Source organism: Castor canadensis, chromosome 4 (assembly GCF_047511655.1).
Source record: "Castor canadensis chromosome 4, mCasCan1.hap1v2, whole genome shotgun sequence".
NCBI lineage: Eukaryota > Metazoa > Chordata > Mammalia > Rodentia > Castoridae > Castor > Castor canadensis.
The window spans coordinates 125,307,890-125,320,271 of record NC_133389.1 but is presented as its reverse complement, the minus strand read 5'-3'; the positions used below and the strand labels follow the sequence as shown (position 1 = coordinate 125,320,271).

At 37.2% G+C, this 12,382-nt stretch overlaps 2 protein-coding genes and 1 pseudogene across 2 annotated transcripts in view; 2 read left to right on the top strand and 1 right to left on the bottom strand.

Moving 5' to 3' along the window:
• Positions 1 to 12,382, top strand: part of Slc25a12 (solute carrier family 25 member 12) — a 190,227-nt gene that overhangs the window by 48,561 nt on the left and 129,284 nt on the right. The window lies entirely within an intron of this gene.
• Hat1 (histone acetyltransferase 1) overlaps positions 1 to 12,382 on the bottom strand; it is a 46,105-nt gene that overhangs the window by 32,943 nt on the left and 780 nt on the right. Inside the window, exons 2-3 of the mRNA XM_074071105.1 lie at positions 11,187 to 11,291; positions 1,316 to 1,391 (exon numbers count right to left, since the gene is read on the bottom strand). Of these exons, the coding sequence (XP_073927206.1) occupies positions 1,316 to 1,391; positions 11,187 to 11,291 (181 nt within the window). The remainder of the gene's footprint in view (positions 1 to 1,315; positions 1,392 to 11,186; positions 11,292 to 12,382) is intronic.
• LOC109689022 (small ribosomal subunit protein eS25-like) lies at positions 8,425 to 8,918 on the top strand (annotated as a pseudogene).

Genomic DNA, 12,382 nt, shown 5'->3' with positions numbered 1-12,382 from the left:
GTCTTTGTTTTTGCAAAATGCATACTAAATTTTGGGTAAGGCTCAAAATTCAGAATTAAAGGGCTGGCACAGTGGCTCAAATGGTAGAGTGCCTGCCTAGCAAACATGAGACCCTGAGTTCAAACTCCAGTACTGTCAAAAGAAAAAAAAAAAAGAACTTTCCAGAATCAAGATTTACCTGTACCTACTCTCAAACAGTTCAACAACACAATGATATATATACACAAGAAAACACGAGGGGGCTGGAGATGCGGCTCAAGCAGTAGAGTCTGCCTTGTAAGAACAAAGCCCTTTGTTCAAACCTCAGTACCACTAAAAAAAGAAAAAGAGAAAAAAAATGATGAAAGTTACAGGGTGAATACAGGGTTTGTTATACTACTGCAACTTTCTGCAAATTTAATTTTTTTAAAAAATGACAAAAGGAAAAAAATAGCTAATTATTTTATCAAGGTAAAAGAAATCAAAAGAATGTGCTGAGTATCTCAGGACATATCCTTAAAGTTGCTTCTAAAAATAAATTTCTTGGGCTGGCGGAGTGGTTTAACTGGTGGAGTGCCTGCCTAGCAAGCACAAGACCCTGAGTACCATCAAAAAACTAAATAAATAAAAATAAATTTCTCTAATTACTTATTTAATCACAGAATTAAGAACTAGAGTTTTCTAGCTTTAGGGAAGTATATACTGTAATAAAAGTAATAAAAGTAATATAATAAAGATGTAGGCAAAAATAAAACAAAACGTAGTAGTTGTAAGTAAGTATAGGCTCTGGAGCCAGACCGTCTGAATCTGAGCTCTAGCCATCCCTGTGTCCTTAGGCAATTATCCAAATTCACCAAATATAAAGTAACAAATAATAATACCACAGCTAATAATGCTGTGAGAATTAAACAAGATCATGAATTTATAGTACTAAATGGTAGGCATTACATAGACTGTTGTCTCAATGTCAAAAATACTATTCTAAAAACTCATGTGCCAGTGGCTCATACCTGTAATCCTAGCTACTCAGGAGACAAGAGTCAGGAGGACTGTAGTTGAAGCCAGCCTAGCAAAATAATTCTTGAGACCCTATCTCAAAAATACCTATCACAAAAAAGGGCTGGGGGAGTAGCTCAAGTGGTAAGACTACATGCCTAGCAAGTGGGAAGGCTTGAGTTAAAAAACCATAATACCACCAAAGATAGCCATAAATGCTATCCTAGTACATATTTTAAGATTAACTGAAAAAAAGTAAAGAAAATAAATCTTGCAACAAATTTTTTTTTTTTTTTTTTTTTGCATACTAGTATGGCAAGTGTTTTACTATGTTACTTACTCATCCCCAAAGAGTTGATGGGTATATTCAGGAAAGAAAGTTCTAATGTCATTCTCAAGATCTTCAGGAAAACGAACTGTTTAAAAAAAAAATACAGATATTAAAGATGACAGGCATTTCTATTTTAAGAATTTCATAATAACTAGGACACAGTCAACATTTTTCTTACTCAAAATGTCATTTCTCCATTACATGATTTACACTAGATTCTCATGAGAACTACTGAACAATGAAAATTAGAATATTACTTAGAAATTTACCCTACTTATTCCAAGAATTAGAAAACTAGACTGAAGACATAGCTCAAGCAGTAGATCACCTGTCTAATGAGCACAAAGCCCTGTGTAAAATGCCAGTACTGCCAAAAAAAAAAAAAGAATTAAAAGGCTAGGTACAACGGGAGCCACCTTATTCAGATTTTTATTCTCTCTGTTATATACAATGTGAAGAATAAGAGGAAAAGTAAAAAAAGGCACATTGAAATAAGATAGGCTACAACACCTAGGAAATAGAAAAACAAATGCTCCAAGAAACATTCCAAGAACAAAAATAACCTGAAGTTGGGGGTCAATGGCTCACATCTGTAATCCTAGCTACCTGGGAGGCTGAAATTGAGAGGAGATTCAAGGACAGCCTGGACAAATAGTTTGTGAGACCCTATCTCTGAAATAAAAAAAAGAATAACCAGAGTCTGGTTATGAATTCCCTATCATATCATTGTATTTGTTGTTGTTTTTGCAGTACTGGTGTTTGCACTCAGAGCCTTACTCTTTGCTAAGCAACAGCTCTATCTCTTGAGCTATATCCCCACCCCTTTTGTGCTTTAGGTTTTTTGTTGTTGTTGGGGTTTTTTTTTTACAGTACTGGTGTTTGAACTCAGGGCCTCACGCTTGCTAGGCAGCACTCTACTATATGAGCCACTCCACCAGCCCTGTGCTTTATTTTTTGGATAGGGTCTCATGTTTTTGCTTGGGGCAGGTCTTGAACTGCAATCCACCTACTTATGCCACTCTGAGAAGTTGGGATTAAAGATAAGAACCACCACATCTGGCCAGTTTGTTGAGATGTGGTCTTACTAACTTTTGGAGAGTTGGCCTTGAATCACCATCCTCCTGTTCTCTACTTCCTGTGCAGCTGAGATTTGTAGGCACACACAACCAATTTTCTTTTTGACTGCTAGATGACATTTATGCTGCCGCCAGGTTCGCCCCACATACCCATTAAAAATAACACTGCATAGGGCTGGGGATATAGCTCAGTAGCAGAGTGCTTGTTTAGCATGAGTAAGACCCTGGGTTCAATCCCCAACAATGTAAAACACAAAAAATGCTACAATGACATCATATACATCTTGCTATACTTTTTTTTGGCAAGGGGCAGTACTTGGGTTTGAACTCAGGGCTTCCCACTTGGTTGGCACACTATGTCACTTAAGCCGAGCCTCCAGTCCTTTTTGCTCTGGTTATTTTTGAGATGGGGTCTCACTTTATGTCCAGGCTGGCCTGGACCTCAATCCTCCTATTTTATGCTTCTAAATATAGCTGAGATGACAGGCACATGACACTAAAGCCAGCCATTGGTTGAGATGGGATCTTGAAAACTTATTCAAATTCCAGGCTGGCCTGGGAACTTCTATCCCATGGATCTTCACCTTCCAAATAGCTAAGATTGCAGGTGTGAACCATTGCATCCAGCCATTTGCTATATATTTTCACAAGTATATATGAAAGGGAAATACTTGGTAGCAGAAAAATAAGAGTACTGAAATATTATTCATAAATACTGCTTAAGTGCCCTCCAATAATATCATAAAAGTTTATATACCAACCAAGCAGCTACATAAGCTGCTTTGTTCCCTATAGTATTAAGAATAGCTACCCTTAATTTTAATAATCTAAGATGAAAATGGGTATCTTTTGTCACTTTTATTTGTATCTATTGTGAGTACTGATATTATTAGACATTTTCCTGATATAATTTATCTCATGAAAAAAGACTTTTATCAAAAAGTCTTAAGCTGGGCACTGGGGGCTCATGCCTAATACTAATAACTTGGGAGGCTAGGATTGGGAGGACCGCAGTTTGAGGCAAACTTGGTAATAAAGTGTACAAGACCCCATTTCGAAAGAAAAAAGCTGGGTATGGAGGCGTGCACCTGTTATCCCAGCCACCTTGGGAAGCATAAAATTGGAGGATTGTGGTCCAGGCCAGTCTGAGCAAAAAAGAGGACCCCATATCCAAAATAACCAAAGCAAAAAGAGCTGGAGGCATGGCTCAAGCCGTAGAGCACATACTTAGCAAGCACAAAGCCCAGAGTTCAAATAGTACTCACCCCTCTATAAAAAAAAGTCCTTCTTTGAGCAAATGATAAAAGCAAGAGCATACAAGGGAGGGGTGAGGATAGGTAAGACACCTAAAAAATTAGCTAGCATTTGTTGTCCTTAACGCAGAGAAACTAAAACAGATACCTTAAAAGCAGCTGAGGCCAATAGGAAAAGGGGACCAGGAACTAGAGAAAAGGTTAGATCAAAAAGAATTAACCTAGAAGGTAACACACACACACAGGAAATTAATGTGAGTCAACTCCCTGTATAGCTATCCTTATCTCAACCAGGAACACTTGTTCCTTCCTATTATTGCTTATACTCTCTCTTCAACAAAATTAGAGATAAGGGTAAAATAGTTTCTGCCGGGTATCGAGGGGGTGGGGGGGAGAGGGAGCGGGCGGAGTGGGTGGTAAGGGAGGGGGTGGGGGCAGGGGGGAGAAATGACCCAAGCCTTGTATGCACATATGAATAATAAAATTAAAAAAAAAAAAGTCCTTAAGTAGGGCTGGGGGCCTAGCTCTAGTGGTGGAGCTCTTGCCTAGCAAGGACAAGGCCCTAAGTTCAAATGAACTTAAGTTCATTTGCTTAAGTTCTTAAGCAAATGAAAAATGGAAAGCTGTAAGATGAAAAATTTCTAACATTGTCCTCAAGGTCAGTGAGATCATTCACTAGATACTAATCACCTAGCAATCATTAATTTACAGAAGGAAAGATTATTTTTTCAATATATAGATCTGGTAGCCACCAACCATCTTTCCAAATGATATAACTTAGCATCACTTGTTATGGGACAGATGGACTAATTTTGTGCCTCCTAGTTTCAAAGTAAGATGAAGCATATGAAGTTTTCTTACCAAAAAGGTTTATGCTAAACCTAATCAAGTTTTATAACTTACAAATTACAGGAAATACAAAGGATAGAGAAACAAGTTAAACACAAAAAGGAAATAAGACAAATCAGAATGAAGATGTCTTGTAATTCTGTGCAATGACTTTATTCTTCTAAATAAATCATTACAGGGGAAACATACGTGTAGGAGATAAGGAGATAAGGACTGCTTTACATTAAAAGAGATTAAGGAAATATTACAGGGCTGGCAGAGTGGCTCAAGGTAAGAGCACATGGCCCTGAGTTCAAACCTCAATGCCACAAAAACAGCAACAAAGAAACAAAAAAAAATATTATAACCACATAAGTACATGCAACTGAGGGTGTAGCTCAGTAGTAGAATATTTGCCTAGCATGCACAAGGCTCTGGGTTTGAGTCCCAGCACTGAAAAAAAAAAAGTAAAGTATAGAGTTTGAGATACTTCATTAGATTCTGCTTTAAATTATTTTTAAAGGTATTAAAGAATTTTGAGGAAAATTAAAGAAACCAGAAAATTACATGGGTGGGGACAGGGGGCAGGGGGGAGAAATGACCCAAACAATGTATGCACATGTGAATAAATGAATAAAAATTTTAAAAAAAGAAAATTACATAATTACATGATACTAAAGAATTGTATGCTTGTGCCACCAAGCATAGTGGCACACACCTGTATTCCTACTCAGGAGACAGACATGGGGAAGATCATAGTTAGACACAAAAAGTTAGAAAGACTCCATCTCAGTAAAACAAGTTGGGCATAGTAGGGCACATCTTTAATTCCAGCTATACAGGAGGTACAAATAGGAGGATCATAGTCTAAGGCCAGTCCTGAGCAAAAACTTGAGGCCCTATCTGAAATATAACCAAAACAAACAGGGATGGAGGAATAGCTCAAGTGGTAGAGGGCCTGAGTTCAAACCACATACTGCCAAAAAAAAAAAAAAAATTATCTTTAATGTTCTTAGCTCTGATAATGGCATTATTGTTATGCATATATGTTAATGTTCATAAGTTAGGATATATCCTACATGGAAAATATTGTGATATTCAGAAACCTACTTTCAAATAATTCAGCAAAAATATACACATACTAAAGCAAATAGAGCAAAAAATTAACTGTAGTCCAATATGTCTAGACTCATTGACCTAAAAATTCACAATTTTTGCATCTCAGATGTTTGAAAATATTTTGAAATCTCCAGAACTTTGAAAACCAAATTTCAAACTACTGCTTCTAATAGGTACACTGTATAACAGTTAAGTGGAGATGGATCAAGAGACAAGAATAGGCAAGTAATGAATAAGAAAAATGTCATAGCCCTATAGTTATGATAGTTTCTTTTTTTGTGTGTGGTACTGGTGTTTGAACTCAGGGCTTACACATTGAGGCACTCTACAAGCCCTTTTCTGTGATAGGTTTTTCAAGATAGGGTCTCACAAACTATTTGCCTAGGCTGGTTTCAAACTGCAATCCTCCTGATCTCTGCCTCCTGAGTAGCTAGGATTATAGGTATGAGCCACCAGCACCCAGCTGAAAACAAGGGTTTTTTTTTGGCAGCACTGAGGTTTGAACTCATGGCCTCACTCTCATTACACAAGCACTCTACCACTTGAGTCACTCCACCATCCCTCAGTTACAATAATTTAGGATTAATTGACCTTCTTCCAGTACCTGTCTCTGAAATTTTATATTTTGCACATGAAAAATATGCAATATGAAATATCCAATAAAAAAAACTGAAATAATCCAAGCGTAGTGGTATATACCTGTAATTTTAGCACTCAGAAGGCTGAGGCAAGAGGATTGCTACTTCATGATGATAATATCAAGTCATTGTCTCAAAAACCAAGGTTTAAGCCAGGAGTGGTAGCTCATGCCTGTAATCCTAGCTACACGGGAGGTAGAGATTAGGAGGATGGCAATTCAAGGACAGGCAAAAATTTAGCAAGCCTCCATCTCAACTAACCAGGGATGATGGTGTGTGCCTACAATTCCAGCTATGCTAAAGGCCAAAAGTAGGAGGAGGATTATGGTCAGAGGCCAATCACTAGCAAAAACACTAGATTTTATCTGGAAAATAACTAAAAAAAGCAAAAAGGGGGGAAGGCAGAGTGGCTCAAGTGGTAGTGCATGACTACCAAGGGCAAGGCCTTGAGTTCCAACCCTAGGACTACAAAAAAAAAAAAAAAGGGAAGGGGGGACACCTAAACCCGGCATAATAGAGCATGCCTGTAATCCTAGCTACTAGGAGAAGGAAGCAGGAGGTTCAGTTCCAGGCCAGTCCAGATAAAGTTAGCGAACCCCTACCTCAAAAATGATAAAAATAAAAGGGCTGGGGGTGTGGCTCAAGTGCCTAGAAGTGCCCTAAATTCAATCCTCAGTACTATAAAAAACAAAAACAAGGTTTTTTTTATAATTCAGTGGTAGAATATGTGCAAGGCCCTGAATTCAATCCACAGTACCAGATGAGAAAAAATAAACAAAACTGAAATAATTTAAAATAACCACTAAAAATTTCCCTTCCAATAAAACATGTACCACACACATTCTAGGTGTAAAATGGAAGCTCAGAGACTAAAATTCTAAATGGTACCTTATTGCCATATACACCATGCAGGAACTGTAAATACAGCATATATCCTATGTTTATACTCTGAAGAATTCAGCTCCTAGCTCACTATCACTTTTTCCAATACCACATGTGACTTAAGTCTTGGTGACTTCAAAACTAATGAAAATTAATCTTCCAACTTAGCCTCTGAGCTCCTTGATTCTTCTTCCAAGTACCTTTTCTTTACTGGATGGTATTAGTCACTTTTCATCACTGTGACAAAATACCTAAGAAAAACAACTTGAAGGAATAAAGACTGATTTTGCTTCCCATATTCAGAGGTTTTATTTCATGGTCATTTAGCCCTACTGCTGTGCCTGTGGTGAGGCAGAGAATCATGATGGAGACAGCTTAGTCCTAAAATAGGCAAAACTTATTGTGGTGAAGGAAATGATACCAGTAATCATTTTGCAGGAGGTAGGGATCGAATGGAATACAACAAAGTTCTGCCTACTAAGAGGACCCATTCTTTTTAATGTTAGAGCAACACTAACAGCATTAAGTTCACATAGCACCCAGATCTTGACTTCAAAAATACTACTTTCTATTAAAAGAAACCAGGGATCCTTGGAGAAATGGCTGATTCCAGGACTGAAGCAGATATAACAGATGAGCCTGGAACACCTTGTTCCAAGGTAATCAAAGAATGAAGCAATCAAATAATGAAGTAATATGTAAAAAAAAGATACAAGACACCCTGAAATGGGCTCCCAGTGGTTAAGTCAGGGACAATTTGAAAACCAAAGTAAATGACAATAACGGATTGTAGTCCATTAAAAAACATAGGAAATAAATGAAAGAACTGAAAGTTAGATGAAAAACTGATAGGGTGCAATGAGATCAGAGCAAAACTTTTGTGATATTCCTACACAACATATATAACTGAAATAAACCATGCACAAACATCATACAATCTGAAATCCAGGAATATAACACATACTGACTGGTCTATAAGCCTTAAAAGCATCAAGAACATCAAAAATCAAGAAAAGATTAACTGTTCTAGTCTGCAAGAGGCAAAAGAGATATGATAAGCAAATGTAACCCCTGATTTTAATAGGGAGGTTACCAAGAGCTGGGGGGTGAGGCAAATGGGGAGTCATTACTTATTTGGTACACGGTTTTTGTTTGGGGTGATGAAAAAGTTTTAGAAATAATAGTCATGATGCACACTGTGAATGTAATTAACACTCCCTAATCTAACACTTAAAAACTGATAAAGGTCGGGGAGCTGTGCTTCCTTTTGTCCGACATCCTAGCGAGGCTGCAGTGGTCGCCGCTGCTCTCCCAGCTTCACGATGCTGCCCAAGGACAAGAAGAAGAAGAAAGATACCGGAAAGTCAGCCAAGAAGGACATAGACCCAGTAAACAAATCTGGGGGCAAGGCAAAAAAGAAGTGGTCCAAAGGCAAAGTTCGGGACAAGCTCAAAAACCTAGTCCTGTTTGACAATAAGCTTAGAACTCCAGCTGTGGACTCTGAGAGGCTGAAGATTTGGGTTCTCTGACCAGGGCAGCCATTCAGGAGCTCCTTAGTAAAGGACTTATCAAATTGGTTTCAAAGCACAGAGCTCAAGTAATTTATACAAGAAATACTAAGGGTGGAGATGCTCCAGCTGCTGGTGAAGATGCAGCCAGTCAACTATACATTTGGAGAAATAAAACTTTATTAAATCAAAAAAAAAAAAAAACTGATAAAGGAGAAAAAGCTTTGCTCTTCCTATATAGCATCCATTCCCTATGGGAAAGACTATCCATCACCCCTTCACACAGAATATAAAAAGCCTGCTACAGAGTAAACAATCTTAGGATAACCCTTAGGTGTATTATTGGTATGCAATCAAAAGTTAAATGTACCTAATTCCTACTAGTACTGTGCCTGTCACATAGTAAGTTTCAATAACATTTTGCCTAGAGAAGGCAGAGATCTAGAGGACTGAAGAGAAAGGGAAGAAGGTTGTTTTGAAGGAAGGAAGGTATTGTTACTGACTGCAAAGATTATCATTCTAACCTTTAATAACCACATTCTAATACCAAATGTGGAATTTGTATTACATATGTGTAGAATTTGCGTTGAGTAAACCAGATTTTTATATAGAAAAAATATAAACATAATTTTTTCCACAGTTTTCCTGCACACTATGAATAAAGGTAGAAAATAGAGCAGGACATGGTAGTTCACGTCTGTAATCACAGCTACTCAGGAGGCAGAGGCAGGAGGATCACTAGTGTGAAGTCACCACAGGCAAAAGTTAGCAAGACCCTGTTTTAGGTACAGTGTGTTCATTCCCTTTCATCTAGCACATTGCTCTCAAAACAGGGGCAACTTTATACTCACTGCTCCCAAGGAATGTTTGGTAATGTCTGAAATGTTACTGGTATTCAGTGAATACAGAGTAGCAACATGATGTTAAACCTCATCCAATGCATCAGACAGCCCACTACACAAAACATTTAAATCAAAATGTTACTGGTGCTGAATTTGAGAAACACTGCCCTGACATTTTAATTAATAGTCATATATTCTATGAGAGACGTAAGTAGAAAAAAATATATACATGCACATTTACTATAAAATTATTTTAATAGCAAAAAGAGAAGTAAATCAAAAACCTCCCAAAAGGAAATACTTAAGTTATGAAAGTCATACTGCATTACATAATTTAAGAGCCACGGCTCTTGCAGCAGAGTGCCTGCCTAGCACACGTGAAGTCCTCAGTTCAAATCCCAGTACCACTCCCCCCCCCCCCGCAAAAATGTTAAAAAATAAAAAAAGCAACTAGTACAACAGAATACTAGTTTTAGAAAAATTAATGTATGAACACACAAAAAATTTAGATCAATGTTTTCTGTGAAGTGAGAGTTCAGGGAACTGTCACATTCTTTGTCACCTTCTTTGTATTTAATACATTCGTACTGTTTTCAATAATAGTAGCAGCTAATATTATTTTCTATACATCAAAAGTTGTTTAAGAAATTTACTCCTATCTAATCTTTCTGTGAAGATTTTATCGATGAGGAAACTAAGGCACAGAGAGTAATGACAGAAGGATTCGTAAGCATGTATTATTTTTTTCACTTAGTATGTAATCAGCAAATTGAGTTGCACCATGATCTATTTTTAAAACACTTCTACCACCCCAAAAAGCAGCTTCATGCCCAGGTCCAATTACTCTCTGTTCCTACCTCCAACCACTGAGCAATCACTAATCTACTTTCTGGATTTGTCTTTTTGGAACATTTCATACAAATCACACAATATGGTGTTTTTGTCTGGCTTCTTCCACTTAGCATAGTTTTTGAGGTTTCTCCACCTTGTGACAGGTTTATCAGTTTCATTTCTTTTCACACAGCATTCCATCATATAGTATATTACCCCTTATCCATTTACTAGCTGATGTTTCCATTTTTTGCTATTGTAAATAATGTTCCTATGAATATTCATGTATAATTTTGTTGTGTAGATATGTTTTTCACTCCTCTTAGATAGGTAAATATCTGGAATACAATTGCTGGATCATGGACTGAGGGCATGGCTCAAGTGGTAGAGCGCCTGCCTACCACTCAGGCATGACACCCTGAGTTCAAATCCCAGTACCACCAAGGGGGAAAAAATATTGTTTTTTGTCTAGGTCATATAGTTAATATGTGCTTAATTTTTAATGAAACTACCAAACTGTCTTCTGAGCTAGTTACATCATTTTACATCCCCACCAGCAATGCATGAGTGATTTTTTTCCCACAGCCTTACCAATACTCTTATTTTCACAGGCAACAGTAAATATCTTTAAAAAACTGAGCACACATACCTGACTGTTTGTCTTTCCCATATGTCAAAATCTGCATCTCTTAAACATCTACCCACTCCATGAGAGTTTGAATAAACTCATAAAGTTTGAATGAGTTCAATAAATGCAGAAAACTATGTTTACATAAATAATTGGTTGCTACATAATCAAACTGTACTTCAAACTTTAAAAGATTATACATACAAGCACACATGGTGTATATTATATATATATATATATAATACGCATATGTCACATAAAAATGGCATACATACCTAATTTCAGTTCGATTGCTGTGTTGGTGTTACATTTATACTCTGCCAATTTCTTCTCCACTGCACTCTTATATTCTACCAAAAATTTCTCCATAGCACCAAATCCTAAGAAAAAAAGTTTTTTTAAGTTTGAAATGATTTAAATACTTCCAAAGTAGGGTTCTTATCAGAAGTAGGATAAGGATAGAATTTAAAACATGCCAAAAGATCACAAATATGGTTCTCCATATACTCCTCAATAAATACACTGAGTATGAATGCCTCATTAGAAACAGAAAAACAAAACTCACTTTTTTTTTAAGTGCTGGAGTTTTGAACTCAGGGCTTCAAGTTCTCTACCATGTGAGTCATCCTTCCTTCCTTCCCCCTCCCCTTTTATATTAGTTTGATTTTCACACTTTCCCTCCAGGCTGGCCTTGGACTACAGATGATGATCCTTCTATCTCTGCCTCCCAAGTACTTGGAATCACAAGTGTGCATCATTACAGCCCATGCTCAAAAACCACTTTTGAGACAGCTGTGGTAGTGCACATCTATAATCTTAACATTCAGGAGGCAGAAGGAGAAGGATCAGGGGTCCAAGACTGGGTTGCATAGTGAGACCCTGCTTCAAAAAAAAAAAAAAAAAAAAAAAACCCGGAATACAGAATCTACTTTAAAGAATTCAGGTATAGCCTAAGCAACACAATGTAATGTGTGAAATCATATGTTAGTTTAATCACCACAATTCTACAAATACGTACTGTATCAAACCCACTTCTCATTCAAAAACTCACACTTAAAAAGAGGTTTAGTTAAAGGGTATTCATCCAGTAGGTAATGGAGCTGAGATTTGAATTTTGATGTAATTTTTAGAAATCAGGGCTGGAGGAATGGCTCTAGTGGTAGAACAACTGCCTCACAAGGGCCAAGGCCCTGAGTTCAAACCCCAGTTCCTTCCAAAAAAAGAGAGAGAGAAATATAAACACCTTACACAGTCCATATGCCCCCTTCTTTTGTGGTACCAGTGTACCTCCATATCCTAGTCTCTGTCTGGTAGAACAGTCCTTCCTTAAACATTTACAGACCTTATGCTACAGCCTGTCTATAAAAATGGAATGCTGAATGTGTAGTGATACTACTGAGAAGGCACAGGAATAAAACTGATAGAAGATTAACTTCTCAGCAAGTCAAAAGATAGGTAATTGTAAAAAAAA